The sequence below is a fragment of the Sander lucioperca genome, chromosome 12 (genome assembly GCF_008315115.2).
Source record: "Sander lucioperca isolate FBNREF2018 chromosome 12, SLUC_FBN_1.2, whole genome shotgun sequence".
NCBI lineage: Eukaryota > Metazoa > Chordata > Actinopteri > Perciformes > Percidae > Sander > Sander lucioperca.
Genome location: NC_050184.1, coordinates 18884448 through 18905988, shown reverse-complemented (window position 1 = coordinate 18905988; position 21541 = coordinate 18884448). Strand labels below are relative to the sequence as shown.

Below are 21541 nucleotides of genomic sequence, written 5' to 3'. Positions count from 1 at the left end.
TTGATGTGGGTGTGTTTGTGTATTTGAGAAGTGTTTTATTTTGTACTTTTTTCTTTGCACTTTTCAAATTGAAATAAGAAAAACGGACAGACATATCTGTAGAAAATAATTCATATAAAATCCATTTTTGAGTCTTTTGGCTTCTGGATTTTTTCTGTAGTAAGCTGAGACATGTGGCTATTGCATTGGTATATCTGTATCTCACTAGATGTGGTTGCATCAGTGTATTTTAATCATTTTACAGATGTATGACTTGGATGGAAATAAAAAACCTCCATTCTAGCCTCAGTAACTCTGTCAGTAAGGTCTAGAATCACCCTGACACTGGTAACAAACACTTGAGTGTTTCCTTTCCAGTGATATCAGGCCCACCCTCAGAGTGTCAGAGTATACGGGAGCTGTACCACTTTTAATTTGGGTATGACGTTTAGACCAAAAAGCATGGAATTTCAAGCGTTTTTTAAGAGATTAATTAGCTTAGTGGCAACTCATTTCGGCAATGGGTTAAATGTAAAGGACGTTCATTAATATCAAAAAGTTACGCACTAGAGCTTTAAGTCAGACTCAGTGGTGAGTGAAGCCAAAGCAGAGGGACAGACAGAGCTGTAGCCGAGCCAAAGTAGCGCACATTTTTTTTAAGAACTTTTTTCGGGAGTTTTCAGCCTTTACAGTATTTGGATAGGTCAGCTGAAGACATGAAAGGAGAGAGAGAGAGGGGGGGGGGTGACATGCAGCAAAGGGCCGCAGGTCGGAGTCGAGCCCGGGCCCGCTGCGCCGAGGAGTAAACCTCTATATATGTGCGCCCGCTCTACCAACTGAGCTATCCGGGCACCATGGACTGTATATTTTAACTAACATTGCCTGTAGAATGTGATTTGCAGTTGTATTTTAGTTTTTTACATTTCGAATTGCATAATTTGGGCTCCGACAACTTTTTTTTGGCCACGGAGGTTTTGGGAGATTAAAAGAAGTTTACACTGTCACTTATTTCGACATTTTGGGCGGGGTTTTTTATGACTTTCTTGAGCTGTCCGGGCGCTCAAAGTAGCGCACTTTTTAAATGAATTAACTTTAACGTTTATCAGGCAAATAAAACGGCGATACAGATAACCTGCAAACTGCCAAAAAACCCGCCTATCCCTAGTGTGTGTTTGTCACCTGGTTGGTGAAGTACAGCTGGTAGGCGTGGTCCACCAATCGGCTCCTGAAGCTGAGGGCGAGCCGACCTTCCAGGAATCGGATGGTGCTGTTGATGAAGGTTGCAGGGACGGCGACGAGAAGCCATTTAGAGAGCTGCAGCATGAAGGCCTGAGGATCCTTCTGGACGATACACTTCACTATCACACCTGACAGATCAACAGTATTGATTATCAGTAATGTTCTTTCATACAGTATATAAATGCATAACACCTGTCGCAAATAAACAGCAACTAAAGGCGCTGACACACAGAGCAGATAATCGGCCGTTGGACGGTCTGGCGAGGTCGGTGACTCGAGTCTGTTCGGTGTGTTCCATGCCGTCGTTCGTCCGAGGGGCCGTCGGCCTTCATGTTGGCCGATTTGACATCTATAATCGGCGGGGCGGGCACCGCCGGCAGTCGGACTCAATGACCCATCTGATTGGTGGAGAGCTAACCAGGAAACGGGGAGCGGGATGAGCGTGACTAGAGTCTCTCAAAATCTGACGAAAATCTTTTAAACTGACCTTTGTTGATCTGAAATGAAGACAGATTCAGCAACTGCACGGCCTATTTCTCTCTTAAAATGTTTTCAGAAACACGTTTCGGTGAACTATTTTAGTCCAATATGAGATCGTATTCTGAACGAGTCGCCATGACAGTCTGGCTTTGAATTTCTGGAGAAACCAGACCCACGTGACGCGTTTGTCCAATCAGCTGCCAGCTTTCATTTTTGGGCAACAATAACAGTCTGCTGTTATGGAGACGTATTACGTCTCGTCTCTTTGGTGCGTTCTGAGGAACTTTTTTGACCAATTTGGGGAGACTGATCAGCCCAACTGCCTTTTCTGCCGACATTTGGCCGTCGACTTTGTGTGTCTGGGCCTTAAGGCTACATCTACATATACTCCGTTTTGGATGAAAAAGCCTCACGTCCTCACTACTCTGGTGTTTCTGAGCCCCTAAAACTTTAACATCTGGAAACACTGCTGCCCCCGTTTGGGTTTGAAAACTCCGGGGTTGCTTTGTAGTCTGGACGGACGCAAACGGAGACCTTTGGAAACAACGACGCACGCCAGTCAGTCTCATCGGTTAGGGAGCTTACAGACCTGAAGGTGAACAGTTCCACCTCGGCCTCGCTCCAACATAATAAATCCCATCTCAGCTCTTACTTCACACCGTTGTTGTTCGTTCTCCACAGTATTTTCTATATTTTTAACTTCTACATCCATGATTTACAACCGCAGAGTAACGTCAGACTATCTGCTTCCTGTTTACACCGACACGCACATGCCCAGTGTGTGTGTGAATGGTCATGTGATACGTGATGTCAGACGTGTTAATACGGACGGAGATTAGTTCTGCTACTGGAGCTGAAACTCTCGTGTGGACGGAGATTGTTTTGTCTCAAAGACGCTGCTTAAAAATGAAAATGTATTAGTGTAGATGTAGCCTTAAACACTATCAACTAGACAGACAGACAGACAGACAGAGAGACAGCCAGACAGAGAAACAGACATACAGAGAGACACCAACCGTCCAAAGCGGCGACGTAGATGGACAGGAAGGTCCTGCAGATCAGGGTGACAGAGTGCAGAGCGAGCAGGCCTATCTCTGGACACAGTAACCGTGGAAACAAGAGCTTCAACAGACGAGACAGTCTGAGGATGAACTCCTTGTTCACTGATGGAGACCTGAAGACACAGACAGAACCACGTCAGCGAACACACATCAGCGTGGTCACAACCACCTAAAATGACAGAAACCATCTCTTTTAATCCGACCCGTGTCCCATCCGCTAACATGGAGGCCAGATGTTTACAGTCTATGCATCAACCACCCTGGGACAAACCCTGGGACTTTGTCTTATTCCCCGTATCCCCCAGAGTTAGATAAGTCCATACGTATCCTTCTCATCTCCGTGTGTGTTGTAACTCTGTCTGACGCCCCCACCGCTAGCCTAGCTTAGCACAGATCCTGGAGGTAACCGGCTCCATCTAGCCTACTACTCCCAATAAGTGACAAAATAACGCCAACATGTTCCTATTTACATGTTGTGATTTGTAGAGTCACAGCGTGTACAAATAATAAGGTCACATGACACACAGCCATCTTCTAACCGTAGACATACTGGGAACTATGTTCTCAGAAGGTGAAGCACTGCTACTCTGCTCGGGGCTTCTCAGTTGCTGCGAGCAAATCACTCCGCCCAAGTAGCAGAGTAGCAGTGCTTCGCCTTTCTGAGAATATAGTTCCCAGTATGTCTACGGTTAGAAGATGGCTGTGTGTCATGTGACCTTGTTATTTGTACATGCTGTGACAGTAGGCTAGATGGAGCCGGTTACCTCCAGGATCTGTGCTAAGCTAGGCTAGATGGAGCTGGTTACCTCCAGGATCTGTGCTAAGCTAGGCTAGATGGAGCCGGTTACCTCCAGGATCTGTGCTAAGCTAGGCTAGATGGAGCCGGTTACCTCCAGGATCTGTGCTAAGCTAGGCTAGATGGAGCCGGTTACCTCCAGGATCTGTGCTAAGCTAGGCTAGATGGAGCCGGTTACCTCCAGGATCTGTGCTAAGCTAGGCTAGCGGTGGATGCGTCAGACAGAGTTACAACACGCATGGAGATGAGAAGGGTACGTATGGACTTATCTAACTCTGGGGGATACGGGGAATAAGACAAAGTCCCGATAAGTCGCCGTGTTCCTTTAAGGCCTAAAGTTTTGATTTTAAAATTTTAGACTTTTTAAAGACCCAGCGGAAACCCTGCAAGGCCGAATGTAATGATCCTTTGTTTTTATAACCACATTTTCCGCCGCTGCGACGATTCGACTGTGAATCGGTCTCCTTAGATCTAATGTAGTCGACTTTGAGGTCAGCGCTAAGGGACACAGACAGACACACACACACACACACACACACACACACACACCTGCTGCCTCTCTTCTTCTTCCCTCCGGTGTCCACAGAGCTGGAGGAGGGGCTGACCACGCCCACAGGAAGATTATCTCCACCCAGCTGTTTACCTGCTGCACTCCTCTGAAAACAAAACAAACACACCCAGAGTTCAATGTGTGTATGCAGTCGCGCTGGCAGCCGGAAACGTTTTTTTTTCTGTGAGACATGCGACGCATCTGATGATAATAATGCGCAAACGCGCACAGGAGCAGCTGCCGACAGCAGCCCTGCTCTGTCTCAGAGACTCAGACTCGAGTCGCACTTAAGTCGCACAAACAGCTGACTTCAGACTTGACTTTCATGCAATTATTGCTTTTTAAATCTAAATGTATTCATGTATTTCTAACAAGTCCTGGTTCTGTGTTTTATACAGTCTATGCTTAAGACACTGCCTGTCGTGTGTGTGTGTGTGTGTGTGTGTGTGTGTGTGTGTGTGTCACACCTGCATCCTCCTCCAGACGTACGGCGACAGCTTTTTGACGGCGTAGGCGGCGAGCAGCGCGGCCGTCAGCTTCCTGAGTCTGGAGCTCCGACTCAGCTGAGCCGGCAGCTCGGCACAGCTCAGCTGCATGCTGACAGGCAGGCGATAGCTGACCAATCAGAGGACGGCAACCGTGGCACGTCACAGGAGCAGTCCAAACTGTAGCAGCCTCGCCGTCACGGAAACAGCATGTTGCCCTCAGACTGTGATGGTCCACCTGCAGAGACGGAGGAAGATCTCCTGTCAGCAGAACCACAGCGACACGTTAACGGTGTAAATCACACATTCTAATCACAATACAATATTACCATATTGACCCGAATATGCGTGCGTGCGTGCGTGCGAAGCTCTGCCGTGCAGACAGCAGAGGAACAGAAGAAAGAGAAGAAGCTGCACCACTGAATCCAACATGGTAACAGTTTTAAATCTAGTTTACAAACCAAAACTATTTTCACTATTTATTATTTACTTCTCTGCTGCACCTTTAAATATCCTGAGCTACTAATAAAGTTAATCATATCTCATCTTATCTGTTAGAGATCTACAGTAAGGCCATTGTGTTGTAATACACAGAGCAGCAGTGTACTGTTATCAACTAGTATGTATGTATGTATGTATGTATGTATGTATGTATGTATGTATATATACATACATACATACATACATACATATATACACACACACACACATAAAGTGGTGCTCATAAGTTTATGAAGTTGACTAAAAAGAGGAATAAAATCGTCTTTTGGAAATTGATCTTAATGCCTTAAATTAAAAAGATGAGGAAAAATCCGACCTTTAAGGACACCAATTTTCTTTGTGAATGAATAATGTATCGCAAATAAATAAATGTACTTCCTTAAAATACAGGGGGCATAAATCAGTACACCCCTATGTTAAATTCCCATAGAGACAGGCAGACTTTTATTTTGAAAGGCCAGTTATTTCATGGATCCAGGATACTATGCATCCTGATAAAGTTCCCTTGGCCCCCACATCATCACATACCCTTCATCATACCCCACATCATCACATACCCTTCATCATACCCCCACATCATCACATACCCTTCACCATACCCCCACATCATCACATACCCTTCATCATACCCCCACATCATCACATACCCTTCACCATACCCCCTCCCCCTAAGTAGTCCACTAGAGAGGACTGAAAACTTAATTTTTAACTGTAAAATGTAAAGGTTTTGTTCTCAGACTCTTGAGACGGAAATCTCCTCTTCAGCAGCACTCAGCAGCCCAAACTCTCTACTTTCATTCCTCTCTATATTCTAAAGCTTTCTACACAGGGCTTTGTTCAAATATCATTCACAGCCTGATTTATACAACCTTTGATTCATAAAAAAAGTTAATATTTTTGTATTTTCTGATTCATGGAGTGATAAAAAGAGATATCCAAAATCCACTCAGTAAAAACATTTCACTCCCATCTGTCAACAAAATGCAACAAGAATTTTGAACCTGGCTTAATCCAAAGTTTACATTTCTGTTCTGGAAATGTATGCAAATAAACACATATTTAATAAGATAATGACTCACTTGCATACTTATACACACACAATTTTAGAAAACTTGTAATACAACAAATGAGTGTCTTAATGCCAGTAATCAACTGGGGAAGTTTCATGGTGATATCTACCGTTATATTAGTTTAAATTGTTTTTCTATTCACCTGTAGCGTCTCCTCCTTAAAACCAGCAGCGTTGAAGTCGGTCCAAGAAGGGAAGGGTCGGCCGGAAGTTAGGCGAAGTCTCACAAAATCTAATATAATTTTAATATAGCATATATATATATATATATATATATATATATATATATATATATATATATATATATATATATATATATATATATATACACACACAATTTAAATACTTTCACCTTTTACACGCGTGTTCACCCTTTCCCCAAACTTAACTTGTCGTTTTTGGTTCCTAACTGTCGGCGTAGCTGTAACGTTATATCACTTCTAGCCGTTAACCGTTAGTTACCGTTAACTTAGCTTCTAACTGTAAACACAGCCCTGTTTGGCTAACGGAACCGAGCTAATGTGACGTCACTGTTAGCTGCGTGTGCTACATTAAAATGGATGTGTTCGCTAAATAAATAACGACGGACTAACCCGGTAACCGGTAGCGTTAGTCCCCGGTAGCTGATATACCAAACCGAACTAAAAGTTTAACCCGGGTTTAATAACCCTGGTGGCAGCTAGCTTACAACGCGATGCTAACTGAAGCTAACCGCTAACAGAACAGGAACATAAGTTGTTTCTGTGATGTGGACATGAGAAGAGTTCAAAGTTTAAGGCTTTCATCTGCTTCATGTGATCCCAAATCTGCCCTCAGCGCGGATATAACAACCGGGTTACATTTCCGCTGCACATATATCTACTTTTAGTTAATTATTTAACCCGTTTTAAGTGTTTTAAAGTGGTTCAGACGGCAGCAGAAAGTTCGGTTTACCTGAGAGGAGGATGGGCCGCGTCCCAACACTGAAAACACGCCCCCTACTTCCCTCCTCTCAGGTCTTTTAACCACCGCTGGGAGGGGCGCTCGCCATTTCGTTGAATTCATTGTGATATAATGCCAATAAAGGCTTCTTATCTCTCTCTTTCTTATTCGTATCAGTCCCCAGAATGCAAAGAACGGACATGAACGCCCAGCCAAGGTCACGAGCACAGAACTGTGTTGACAGTCTGAGACTGAGACGATCTGTTCTTGATTTTATTTGTATTGAGCACAGAGTCTGCCCGCACTGCTCCAGTTAAAATAACAGCCAGAAAGCATCAAAAACCACTACAATACAACCACTTTATTAACTATTCAAACGAGCTTCAGACACAAAAAAACGACTATTGCAATATTAATAGAGTATGCAGAGGCTCAAGGTAGCATACAATGATGCAATGAGGCTGCTGCTCTGTGTCCCTAGGTGGCATAGTGCTAGTCATTTGGTTGTGTCCACTAGAGTGCCAACTTGTGAGGCACTCTTAAGACAACTGATGTTTAGTTTTATGTGTCGCCTGGACAAGTCAGAGAATCACATAATTGAAGCTCTAGTCAGCCCTCTGAAAAGCTGCTAGGTTAAGACGACAGTGGTGCAATAGCCTGTATGTCCTATAGGCTAATATGCAATTGTTATGTATTTTTGTATCGCCTTTTTATACTATGTATACTGTATTATGTGTTATATGTACCTGTGTCAGCAGTAAAGTTTTTATTTTATTTATTTATTGAAAAATACAAGTTATTGAGCTTTGAATTCTGTAGGCCTACTGCATTAGGCAGTATAGGTAAATGCTAGGGGGGCAGCAGTGGTGTACTCTAATGTATTTTAGCAAGTACTATATAAATATATGGACCAGAAGAAAGACTTATAATTTCCTTCATTCTGATATACTTTAATGCACCAACTTAGGGTGGAAACACCTTTATTTAACCTATGTGAAGGAAAACACAGATGGCAATTCAGAATATATCAAAATTATAATGGAAGTATGTTGCATGTCATTGGGCATTTTTAAGTGGGTATATGGAAATCCTGGAGCTTTCTTAGTGGGTATAGGCTACTTTGTACGTAGAATACACCACTGGGGCGCATTCCAACTAAGTAGACGTTGCATATGGTGACAGAAATGTCCAAAAAAATTTTAAGAAGCTACAAAAACGTCAGAAAAGCGACAAAAACATTGAAAAAAAAGCAACAATCGTCGGAAACAAGCAAACAAAAAGTAGAAAAAAACACCAAAAACATCATAGTGCGACAAAAACGTTGAAACAACAAAAATATTGAAAATGACAACAAATTTAAAAAAAACGACAAACGCAAAAAAAGGCTAAAATTGAACAATTTATTCTAACTGCTCAGAGTGACTCCTCATAAATCCATCAGAGTTTACAACGCCAACACAAAGAAAGAGGAAGGTCGAGGTACTTTATTGTCACATATCCATACATGTGTGTGGTGTGGTGAAAAAGAAAAGAAAATAAAAAAAATACTGGCAGCCAAGCAATCGGCCCGTTCCGAAACAGGCACTGCACTAGTTGCTACTGTTGGTACACGATCCGTTCTGCACATGCGCAAGATAATACTGTTTTACCGAGGATACGACCTGCACGATCTGTTCCACGCTAGCCTATGGCTAGCCTCCACCAGGAAGCTAACGTTAGTTTAGCTAACAGCTAATTCGGCTAACTGCTAGCTGACAGCTTGATTCAGTCTAAAATAACGTTAACTCAACCTTAATGGGAAAAGCAGGCTACAGCTAAATTAAGACTTCACAGTAATAATACAGACAAGAACTGACGTAACAGCTGTTATATATGTTAGGTGTTTGTTATATATGTCAACGTTTATTTTCAAGTTTTATTTTGAGGGTCTTTTAAAGTTATTACATGCTGTCTCAGCTAGCAGTTAGCCGAATTAGCTGTTAGCTAAACTAACGTTAGCTTGCCTGTGGAGGCTAACGGCAGACCGCTACAATCAGCTAGCGGTTAGCCAAATTAGCTGTTAGCTAAACTAACGTTAGCTTGGCTGTCGACCGGAAGCGTGGAACAGATCGTGCAGTGTACAATCTTGTTTTATATTTTATTTGTTTTTATTGTTGTATGTTATGTATGTTTTTGACCACTCACATGTGATTTGTACCCTCTTTTTGCAATAAAAAAACCCCCCAAAAAAAAACAAAAAAAAAAAAACAGATCGTGCAGTGTTGTAAATCCTCGTACAACCGCACATGCGCGAACATTTTGCGCATGTGCAGAACGGATCGTGTACCGACAGCTACAATTACAGGCAGATATTTGGTAAACATTGAAGAGAAATCTTTATTTAAAAACATTTACAATGTGTCTATTTATTTACATGAAGCTTGTTTTTTTAACATCATACAGCAGAAAGAGTGAAAAAAGTACAAATGACAAAAGAGTCCCAAAAAGATAGAAAATTATTTTTTTACACAAAGTTTAGACTGTTTCGAAAACAAAGACACACCAACTGTACAGAGTGCACCTGGACGCATCATGGCAGAGACAGCTGTGATGTCACAATGACAGCTGTGATGTCACATTGACAGCTGGTCCTGGACCTGAAGGGTGTTGGGGAGGGGGTGGATTGGGGGACACAGAACAAGTCCCGCCCCTTTCCGCTGGACCACCATGGGAACTTATTTCAGGAAATATATGTCCTGTAGTGAACGAGAAAGGGACTAATAATGATTTGATTCTGTTTGAATTGAGCCATGAATTACACATATGTTTGTCAGTTTAAAATACACTTTTGCAACTGAAGAAAGTCTCAGTTTGTTGTAAAACTGTTAAAAGTTGAAGACTACAAAATACAGAATTAGAAAGACTACACACACCAAAGTGTGTATGTGACGTCTCTATGGAGCTACGATGTCTGTGTGTTTGGTACCGGGATGTAACGTTACTCTTAGTGCAGCGGGTCTCGCTTCTTCCTTCTCTTCCCGGCTGATTAAACTTCACTGGATAAAACACATCATGTAAGATAATGTTACATGTGTTGTGGAACAGAGCTAAGCTAGCTAGCGAGCGGGGTGACGTATATTCATTGACATATATAAAATAGACCAGCAGATCCCGTGTCTCTGGACGGAGACCAGTGAAGGATATTAGAAGATCTTTCCCGGTGATGGCTGAGCGTTACTGAGCAGCCTCCAACTGAGCTTGAAGACGTAGATGTGACGTGAGCAACCTGTCTGAAAGTTGGAAGTCTTCTGGTAGCTGTGCCAAGAGAAATCTCAATCATTCCCAATCTAGCAGAGACGGAGAGCGTAGGTATATGTAAGGAGATAACATAGACACAGGCTAATTATTGATCACTAAAATGATAGTTAACATTAGTAATTAAACTTAAACAGCTAATGGAAGTCCAAACTGCCTGAGAGCTTCTCCTGTACTATACGGTAATTCCTCTATGAGACAGTAAGTCTCGTGGTTATGACCCAATTGTTAGCCTATTTTTATAAAAACGTCTGCTACGGAGCCATAACGTGAGGTACAAGGTAATGGAGCCTTTTATACATTGTCGTGTTTCTTTAGAAATAAACAATGGACAAACAGAGTCTTTAAACGCTTCAGATGTAAAGTTATTCGCTTTGAAAGTGGCGCCAAAATGAATGGCAGTCAATGGGATGCTAATGGGAAGTGATGGCTTAGTAGAATCAAAATGGTGCCATAGGAGCTACGTGTTCTGGGGAGAGGCTTACCCCCTTGCGTATATTGTGCAAGACGAGAGACGTAGTTTACAGAACGCTTTCACACAAAGCTACGTGGTGCTACGACAAACTGAGACTTTCTTCACTCGCTGAATTATCTTTCAAACTGACAAACATCATGTGTAATTCATGGCTCAATTCAAACGGGATCAAATCATTATTAGTGTCTCCCCATTCCTTGTTCACTACTGTACATTATTTTTTCCAAAATATGGTCCCAGGGTGTCCACCAGAAGGGGAGAGACTTTGCCTCTCTATTCCTCACTAGCATGAAATACTTCACACTGTAACACAGAGAAACATAAAATATAACTGAGTTACATTAATAAATACTTTTTTTTTTTTTTTTAAATACTCAGAAATTTGTACAGAGTTTGGTTGGTGGCTGGTGATGTACCTGCACAGTAGTACTCAGAAATAACCAACATGTTCTCACTCAGACTTTTAGCGTCAATAACAACGCCAAAGGCACCTGACCAAGCGTCCGTACTTTACACGATTGAGAGTGAGAATATGTTGAAAGAACACCGCGTTACTGCAGAGTATATGATTGTATTAAATACTGGTACTACTAGTTTTCTGTCGCTGAATGTATTTACATGTTTCTGAGTTCTGAGCATGCTGGGACTCTTTCTGCTCCTCCGAAGCTGCGGTCACAAGATGTTCAATTAAAGCGATTATCATTCAGTCGGACGTGAAGACAAACCATTTGCCAGCAGCAGATAATAATTTATCAGTCCCTGTATTGATCTGCCAATCAAATTTGAGAGTGACAGACAGCAGCAGGCGGCCAATCCTGTTGTGCGACCTTTTGGAGGATAAAATGCTGCGTTCCAGACACAATTTTTAGCCCGTAAGTTACGACTTCAAGTCACGACTCGGTAGTGTTCCAGGCAAAGTCACGACAAACCCTTCTAGCTAGCGTTGGCGTTAGCTAGCGTAGCGTTAGCTAGCGTAGCGTTAGCTAGCGTAGCGCTAGCTAGCGTAGCGTTAGCTAGCGTAGCGCTAGCTAGCGTAGCGTTAGCTAGCGTAGCGCTAGCTAGCAGCTACCTAACATCAATTGGCGTTTTTCCATTACATGGTACCTGCTCGACTCGCCTCGACACACTGTGCGTCCATTTTCCATTGCAGATTTTAGTACCGCCTCAGCGTGGCTGGTCGTCTTGCCGGCTCGACGCACACACCAGCGCACAAGTATAAACATCAGACCACTTGAGCTTGTTTTATAGTTTCTGTGACTCCACGCAGAGCTTTCACCGTAGCCTATGTAATATGTGGCTTGTTGTATACATTTGTCAGCTGGTGTGTGCGTTGAGCCAGCATGTGTGTGTGTACGTAGGATGCGGCGAAAGCTCTGCCTGGACTGGAGCCTCCGCAGAACTGTAAACAAGCGGCGCCGTAGTAAACTGCCGTGACCTAACGCGACACACACACAGAACGTCGAAGGTGTGTGTTGTTGCCAGAAGACACATTTTATTTCAGAAGAAGCTGGAGGCAGCAAAAAAACAAACAGGTGGCTAAACTGTTTAAAAATAGCGGGTTTGTTCAGGACACCCCCGTCTGTCGCTTTCACGTCACCTTTTCGGCTCGCCTCAGCTCGCTGGGAACCTCGACTGAGGAGGTACTAAAAAAAGTACCTGTTAGCAGGTACCAAGTACTTTTTTTCGTAATGGAAAACCAAAAAAGGCGAGTAGAGTCGAGGCGAGTCGAGCAGGTACCATGTAATGGAAAAGCGCCAAATGTTACCTAGCGGCTACCTAACGTTGACGTTAGCTAGCGCTAGCTGATACTAGCGATATCAAGTAGGCGACATATTTTGGGCTTCATTTAATAAACATAACCTGTAGTAGTACACAATCGTATGTGTATTGTTTTGATTACAATGTGCGGAATTACTTTAAGTTGCCTATTCATGTCTATTTATTTCTATTTCTCACCGCTAATCACCGGCGTCTGTACAGCATCAACAGGGGTCGCCATTGTTGTTTATGTGTGTGTGACGTCAAAAACTGTAACTGGGAGAACAACGATCTGGTACCAGTTCACGGGGAGTAAGTTACGGGTTTGACTGCCGTTCCAGGGCACTTTCACGGGAAAAAGGTTGTGAAAACATGAGTTACGGATTGCCTGGAACGCAGCAAAAGTGTGCAGAGCCACTGGCCTGTAGGGGGAGCTGTGTCACACTATGTACTTTTTGTTTTACAGGTGAAACACACCTTGTTGATTCAGATCATAGACGGTAAAAAATAACGGACGAAGCTCACGGGTCTGAAAAGTAAAGTTAAAGATCCTCTATAGCAGTGTTTCTCAAATGGGGGTCCGTGTACCCCTAGGGGTACTTTGGAGGACTGCAGAGGGTACGTAAGATTCCTTTTTTGAAATGTTAATTTTCACAGTCATGCATAATTCATAAAATTAATTTGGTTATGGAGTCTAAACATTTGAAGTAACATTTAAGTGTGTTTCAGTTACAAGCTTGTTAAGTAAATCAAACACTAATGGTGCAGAGCTGTAATGTGCCTCTTTATATAGCGTTTTTTTTCTACCAAAAATGTTTTGCACTCCTCAGGGGGTTCTTGGCTAAGAAATATTTCAAAGGGGGGTACATTATTGAAAAAAGTTTGAGAACCACTGCTCTATAGCTAAAGAGAGCACATTTCAAGCTGGCCAACCGTATGAAACGGTCCACACTTCCTGTCTCCTTAAAGGGGCGTGGCCTCGTTTGAAAGTGGAGTGAACTTCGTGTGGATGGATGAAAAGTTATATTTGTATAATTTATTAAAATTTTCTTTTGCTAACGTACGATATTATAGCTAAAAGACATTTATCATCACGGACATTAGTTTTGTTAGAGCGTTGGTGAACGTTAGCTGACGTTAGCTTCTCTGTGTCACCAAATTTCGTGACCCATTGCCGCCGTTAGGCCTACCTAACGCTTCCTTCGTGTTGGCGTTCTAACCTCCGGTGGATTTCTGAGGACTATGGTTAACTGCTCCTCAGATCTCTGCAGGGTAAATCCAGACAGCTAGCTAGACTATCTGTCCAATCTGAGTTTTCTGTTGCACAACTAAAACTACTTTTGAACGTACACATGTTCCACCAAAACAAGTTCCTTCCAGAGGCTATTTCGCAGAGGCACCGTGGCTCCGTCCGGCGCCCGAGACGATTGTGATTGGTTTAAAGAAATGCCAATAAACCAGAGCACGTTTTTCTCCCATCCCAGAATTCTGTGTGGACTAGACAGACCTTCCTCCGCAGAGCTGTGGAGGAAGGTCTGGCAAAGCGAGACTAATTTGAATGTGACCGCGGCTTCACGTTGGAGGAAACTGGAGGTCAGGCTGGTTTTCGTGGAATGATTTTAAAGAACTGAACTCAGAACAGACGATTAAAACCACAGACGTCACAACACCAAAGAGAGACATGTCATCGATTCATAATCCATATTCAATAACAACCATGTCGATGGATCATTTCAAATCTTCTTGACACCCTCGGACGTTTAAAAAGATAGAAAGAAAGAGTTGCATTTCATTCATGTTGAGTTCATGGGCATTTGTATAAAAGACTTTCACTAAAGCTCAGTGCAAAAAAAACAAAAACAGGCTCAGTTCAATCAACATTGTGACATCATCCGTCTGATTGTCGCTGCAAATGATTTTCATCCTGAAAAGTTGAAAAGGTTCAAATCAGAACAGGACACGGACTCCCCCGGTCCTCTTATTGCTCTCAGACTGGATCTGGATCCTGACTCAAAGTCCTACGGAGACTAAAACCTGGTCCGGGGTGGAACAGGGATTTTTCTTTCTTCGAAAGGTTCCTGATAGGGATCGACCGATACTGTTTTTTCAAGGCCGATACCGATCATTAGTAGTTAAAGTGATGGTTCGGAGTAATTTCACCCTAGGCTGCTTTGCACCTTGACCTCAAGCCAAACACCCCCCATAAGCTTTTTTCCCTTGTTATAACGTTGGTCGAGTTAGCGTTATCAGCTGGTTAGCTTAGTGCAGGCGCTAATGGATCCACGTTTGTATCTTGTAAATTACCCCACTAATAATGCCCGGAATGATACCAAACTTCTACAGTAGTACAAATAGTTTCTGTACTTATAAAACAAGGCATTAGAAAGTTTGTAACTACACCAGAAGTATATTTAAATAACACTTTCCTGATGGATACTCCTCTCAGCTGCTATCGCGCGAGATCCCGCAAGATCACGCACAGAGCACAAAATCTATTGCCGGAAGAGACTACCAAGCAGGAAGCGAGAGATCAGCAGAATAGATCAAGAAAATGGCAGAGTCAGAGGTGAGCATCAAACGCAACGATGAGTGGCTCAATTTCGAAGGTCGCCCGTACCTATTCGTGCCTGAATACACGGGCGAGGAGCTACAACTAATGGAGGAGAATCGGATAGATAGCTAGCTAGCTAGCAACGCCAGTGCTAGCAGCAGAGAGTAGAAGCCATCAGGCAAGTGCTATTTAAATAAACTCCTGGTGTACTTACAAATGTTCTAATGCCTAGTTTTATTAGTACTGAACCTATTTGTACTACTGTAGAAGTTTGGTATCATTCTGGGCATTATTAGTGGGGTATTTTACGAAATACACTCTTGGAGCCATTAGCGCCTGCACTAAGCCGTTCGGCTGATAATGCTAACTCGCCCAATGTTAGACCAAGGGGAGAAAGCTTATGGGGGGTGTCTGGCTCGAGGTCAAGGTGCAAAGGACCCTAGGGTGAAATTACTCCGAACCATCACTTCAATGAAACCGATATTTGGAACCGATAGCATTTACCGTGAAAATGAAAATCTTTAAGTCAAAAATTAAGATTCTGGAGGGGCGACCTCTAGCTCACCCGGTAAGAGCGTGCGCCCCATGTAGGCTGAGTCCTTTGCAGTGGCGTGGGTTTGAATCCAACCTGCTGCCCTTTGCTGCATGTCATCCCCATCCCCATCTCTCTCTCCCCTTTCCTGTCTATCCGCTGTCACTATCTAATAAAGGGAAAAAAATGCCCCAAAAAAATTATCTAAAAAAAAAAAAAAATTAAGATGTTGGAATGCTACAAACTCCAACATAAAACTTTGTTTAAATGATTTAAGAAATTATGTAATAAATGAGAAACCTTCAGCATAGATAGTGTTGTGGGCGGGACATTAAAGCTATAGTGCGTAGTTTCTGTCGCCCCCCGTGAGGAATGCTGAGTAATGACAACAAAAGTCTTCAGAGATCACTTTTGTGTTGGTTTGTAACATTTTAAAATTTACAAGATTTTCATTTTCACTGTAAATTCATGTCAGTTCCTAATATCGGTAATCTGTTTCATTAACTACTAATAATCTGTATCAGTATCGTCCCTGAAAAAACATTATCAACCACACAAAAAAACTTTAGTCAACATAAATACAAGCTGCACAATTGCCCAATAACGTAACGTTGTAGCCTGTTTCGCCGCTGCCGACTGCAGCGACCTCGCTTAATACTGGACTAGGCCTGCACGATTCGGGAAAAATATGAATCACGATTTTTTAGCTTAGAATTGATAATCACGATTCTCTGCCACGATTAATTTCTCACAAAGTGAAATGTTTATTGCACACATGAACCATGACAAAACAAATTGGCAGTACCAAACATCGATGTTTTTTGGCACCTATAGCACACTGCGCATCACCACGAGCCTGTAAACACAGAGGCTTCAATGAAGAGAAGGGAGAGCTTTGCAGCGCTTTAAAACCTTTTTTATACAGTCTGTATGTTTAAAACTCACAGAAGAAAGTAGTAGTGTTTGTGATGCAGTCGGCTCGTAAAATTAAATGAAAATTTTAAATGTATTATTAAGCTATTTTAGTTATTTAAAAATGTAATCGTGAACAGGGTGAATCGAGATCGCGATTTTATAACGATTAATCGTGCAGGCCTATACTGGACCAATGTCAAAGATTGTTGTCACTTACACACAAACACATAGGAACATAGGGTCCAGGTTGAATCTGCGTTGACATTCGATCCGGTAGATACCGGTCGGCTGGCTGCGTGGCGTGAGCGTGGCGTTTCTGTTGCCTGGCAGCTGCGTGGCGTTTTCTACGTCTTTACACACCAGAAACACACTGCTGCTAGCCTTGTCTGTACACATGCATGTTTCCCATTGATAAAATGAAATAATAGCGTGTTCTTCAACTTTATTTTGTCAATATGTTTTTTGTTTATACATTTGTTTGCACATATTTCGATATATATCCCTTTCCTGAGATAATAAAGTCCATGTTATTGTTTTATCAGAATCCAATATTTGAAAATCGATAATTATTTATTATTCTTTTAGATCACATTTATATCTGCATTTATATCAAAACCTAGAGACTTTCAAACATCAACATGTCATTTATTAATATGCATTTGTGTCTAAATGACATATAAACATCTTTTCATATTCTATTTTGCCTGGAAACGCTTCCAACACGCTTGCGTGTCGCGTGAAAAATAGGCGTCGGTCAGCGCCTGAGATGTGCGTGTCACGCAGGCAGCGTGCAAGCTCTAACCTGTTACCATGGTAGCCGAAATAAAAACGGACACGCCACACAGCTGACACGCTCACGCCACGCAGGCATTGTGCAGGAGCCCTTACCCTACAGTCACATTAGCTACAAGAGAGAGACAAAGCGACAGGCTGCCATTCATTTTCATTGGGAGTGGCCGTTTGCCAGCAACAAGCGACGAGCTCGCCACTGCCACGAGCAAGGCGGAGCCAAAATAGACAAGAAGTCTATTTTATGCAAATGCTGAGCGATGCGACATAGCGACAGCCAATCGGAGTGACGGTAGAGATCCATTTGACCGTGCAACGCTTCTGTCGCGCCGCGCTCCACTTTATTCCTCTGGGTGACGTCAAGCGACTTCAACGTGCACGCAAAGCATTCTGGGAAGGTGGCGCTGCATTTGAAAAAAATGCTGCGCGTCCAAAAGCTGGCCGATGCCTATCTTTATGCAAATTAATCCGTTGAACGCGAAGCGACTATCCAGTAGAAGTAGACGGAAATCTTTTAAACTGACCTTTGTTGATCTGAAATGAAGACAGATTCAGAAACTGCACGGCCTATTTCTCTCTTAAAATGTTTTCAGAAACACGTTTCGGTGAACTATTTTCGTAAAATACGAGATCGTATTCTCAACGAGCCGCCATGGCACTCTGTTGAAAATCTTCGACAAGCCAAACCCACGTCAGGCGTTCGTCCAATCAGCTGCTGGTCAGGGGCGTGGAGCATCAACCGTGGATGTATGACGTCGCCACACCACGCTTCAGTCGTGTCGGACAAATGGATCTCTACCGTGAGGCAGTGTGACGAATGTACGTTGGTTGCTCGAGTTGAAGAAAATCATTCAAGATGGCGGAAACGCTTCAGGACGTCGTATTTCTGTAAATATCTGATATGTTTGGCATTTCATCTCATATATTTTGTTACTTTTATCGAGAAATAAATACTTTTAAATCCAAAAACATCGTTCTTGTGACTTGACAATACCTCTGAAGTGACTTGTAAGACGTGGTTGAAGGTAGCACCGGAGAATTTTTGTTTACTGTTGCCAAGCAACCAGGAGTAGGCTAGGCACGCCCAGGAGCGCCCATAGACTGTATATAAGAATGGACCAACAGATCTCATGTCTCTGGACGGAGACCAGTGAAGGATATTAGAAGATCTTTCCCGGTGATGGCTGAGCGTTACTGAGCAGCCTCCAACTGAGCTTGAAGACGTAGATGTGACGTGAGCAACCTGTCTGAAAGTTGGAAGTCTTCTGGTAGCTGTGCCAAGAGAAATCTCAATCATTCCCAATCTAGCAGAGACGGAGAGCGTAGGTATATGTAAGGAGATAACATAGACACAGGCTAATTATTGATCACTAAAATGATAGTTAACATTAGTAATTAAACTTAAACAGCTAATGGAAGTCCAAACTGCCTGAGAGCTTCTCCTGTACTATACGGTAATTCCTCTACTATGAGACAGTAAGTCTCGTGGTTATGACCCAATCGTTAGCCTATTTTTATAAAAACGTCTGCTACGGAGCCATAACGTGAGGTACAAGGTAATGGAGCCTTTTATACATTGTCGTGTTTCTTTAGAAATAAACAATGGACAAACAGAGTCTTTAAACTCTTCAGATGTAAAGTTATTCTCTGTCAAAGTGACGTCAAAATGAATGGCAGTCAATGGGATGCTAACGGGGGGGTGATCGCTTTGTAGCATTAAAATGGCGCCATAGGAGGTTTGCGGTCCGCGGAGAAGCGTACCCCCTTGGGAGCGCCCATCAAGCGAGTGCATGTCTCTCTCTTTTGTAGCTAGTGTGACTGTAGGGTTTGACACAGAACAACATAAAACAGGGTCCAGATTGAAACAAAAAAAGCCGAAGCTACCCTTTAACGTTACAACTTCTGCAGCAAAGGCGTTTCCAAAAACCAAAAACCACCTCAAGGGAGCGTAAAAATAAACGTTAGCGTGCAATTGAAGACGTTTTATTGAACGTTGCCGTTCCCGTTCAGCTTTTCTAATGCGCTTCTTCAAAACGAGCATAAAATATGTGAATGGAAACACGGCACCTGTTTCATACATCACATTACATTTTTTTTTGGTGTAACGCCACTTTGAGTTTGCTGATGCTGCTCCCAACCACAGAGACAGGAAGTCCAGTTACTGGTGTTGCTGGTTGTTCACAGGGTGCAGGGAGAGTGTGAGCGACCCGTCTGTTGCATGTTCTTGTTTAACGTAGTGCAGAGACGCTGAGTCCAAACTGAATACCTGAAGACGCTCACCTGAGAGGAGTCAAACAGCTCGCCTGATCCGATCAGTTTAAAACGTTATCAAAAGTTCATCGGTCACACTTTTAAAAACTGCTGGTCTGTGGGACTGAGCTGGTGATTATCTGTCCTCAGAGAGAGAGAGAGAGAGAGAGAGAGAGAGACAGTGCAACAGTTTCTTTTTCATCATCATCATCAAAAGTTTATATAAAACTCTGGTTTCGTCCTGATTGTCTGAGCAGAGTCAGATCGCAGATTAATGACGTCGCCGTAGAAAACGTAAAAAACCACAACAGCAATCTGACTGTAAAAAAAACCTGCAGTTCAGTTTTAAATGTTTCCCATGACAGCTGTGTTTTGTTATGTAACCTATAAACTCTTTGGAGGGCAGTCAGTCCAATGATGCTTAAGGACAATTCACGCTCCTGCGTTAAATCGACGCTGTAGTCGGGTACTGTAGGTACTGCAGGTACTTCGAGATACCGGCCCTCCGCCGTAGCCTCACGGCGACGCACGTCGCTCGGCCGTGACTTGGTAGCGTTGCATTTCCTCCGACTCCTTTCCCGGTTGTCCTTGTCACTACCCTGATGTGAGCTGAGTGCACATGTGAGTTGCGCATGCTCAGATTTAAACGGTTTACGGCATAACGCCAAGGGATCCGGCAAACGTTTGATTGCTAACGTTAGCTCAAAATGCCATTCAAGTGACAGCCTTTGTTGTGTGTGATTGCTAACTTGTAGCCAGCAGTGAACGGACCTCGTTATGTAGGTCAATTTTTATTGTATTGACATTCCAGAAGTCTCTCGTTAGCATCTTGGAGGCTACTTCCGGCTCCAATCTAGAACTGACATCAGGGATCATGCCGTGAAAATGTGATGCCTTACGCTAAATAATAATATTAATAATAATTACTGCTATGTAATGTACCTATCTCATTATTCTGTGGCTAACAACAAAACAGATCTACGTGAAGTCGCAAAGTGACGCATGCGCAACTCACATCGGGTAGTGACAGTCCTTCTCCATGAACATGAAATCAAGGAGAGGGTTAACTTTCCTGCTACAGATTTCCCACCGTGGTCAGAAAACACAGGGGAGACACTTTGTTTCTCCATCTCCGTCGCCAGAGTCGGTACTGGCACACACACACACGCTCTACTATTCTCTTAAAGAGATACGCTAGAACGACGCAGGCACGCCAGCGCATAAGTATAAACCTCAGGCCACTCACGTGGGCTACGGCGAAAAAGCTCTGCAGAAGCATAAATCCTAAACATCACAGCTGATCAGTAGCACCTGGGGCGCCACCCTGAGGTCAGACTGCAGCCGCCGACAGGAGGGTGACATCATCATCCTCTGTGTGACATCATGGTGTACATGATATCATGGCCGAATCTCACTTCTCTTATTTGATATTCCCTCGCTCCCCGCTTGAACCGGAAGTCGTGAAGGCCGTCTCAAAGCTCTTATTCCTGCCCCGAGGAGCAAGGATGGATCTCTGAGGAGCTATGAGTGAGGATGGAGGAGGGATCTCTGAGGAACTATGAGCGAGGATGGAGGAGGGATCTCTGAGGAACTATGAGCGAGGATGGAGGAGGGATCTCTGAGGAACTATGAGCGAGGATGGAGGAGGGATCTCTGAGGAGCTATGAGCGAGGATGGAGGAGGGATCTCTGAGGAGCTATGAGTGAGGATGGAGGAGGGATCTCTGAGGAACTATGAGCGAGGATGGAGGAGGGATCTCTGAGGAGCTATGAGCGAGGATGGAGGAGGGATCTCTGAGGAGCTATGAGCGAGGATGGAGGAGGGATCTCTGAGGAACTATGAGCGAGGATGGAGGAGGGATCTCTGAGGAGCTATGAGCGAGGATGGAGGAGGGAT

At 43.3% G+C, this 21541-nt stretch overlaps 1 protein-coding gene across 1 annotated transcript in view; it reads right to left on the bottom strand.

Moving 5' to 3' along the window:
- The window catches only part of abcd1 (ATP-binding cassette, sub-family D (ALD), member 1), a 27067-nt gene extending 20676 nt beyond the window's left edge, over nt 1-6391 (bottom strand). The window contains exons 1-5 of the mRNA XM_031293102.2: nt 6304-6391; nt 4573-4828; nt 4105-4211; nt 2715-2872; nt 1159-1346 (exon numbers count right to left, since the gene is read on the bottom strand). Of these exons, the coding sequence (XP_031148962.1) occupies nt 1159-1346; nt 2715-2872; nt 4105-4211; nt 4573-4701 (582 nt within the window). The 5' untranslated portion in view covers nt 4702-4828; nt 6304-6391. The remainder of the gene's footprint in view (nt 1-1158; nt 1347-2714; nt 2873-4104; nt 4212-4572; nt 4829-6303) is intronic.
- Nucleotides 6392-21541: the final 15150 nt, after the last annotated feature.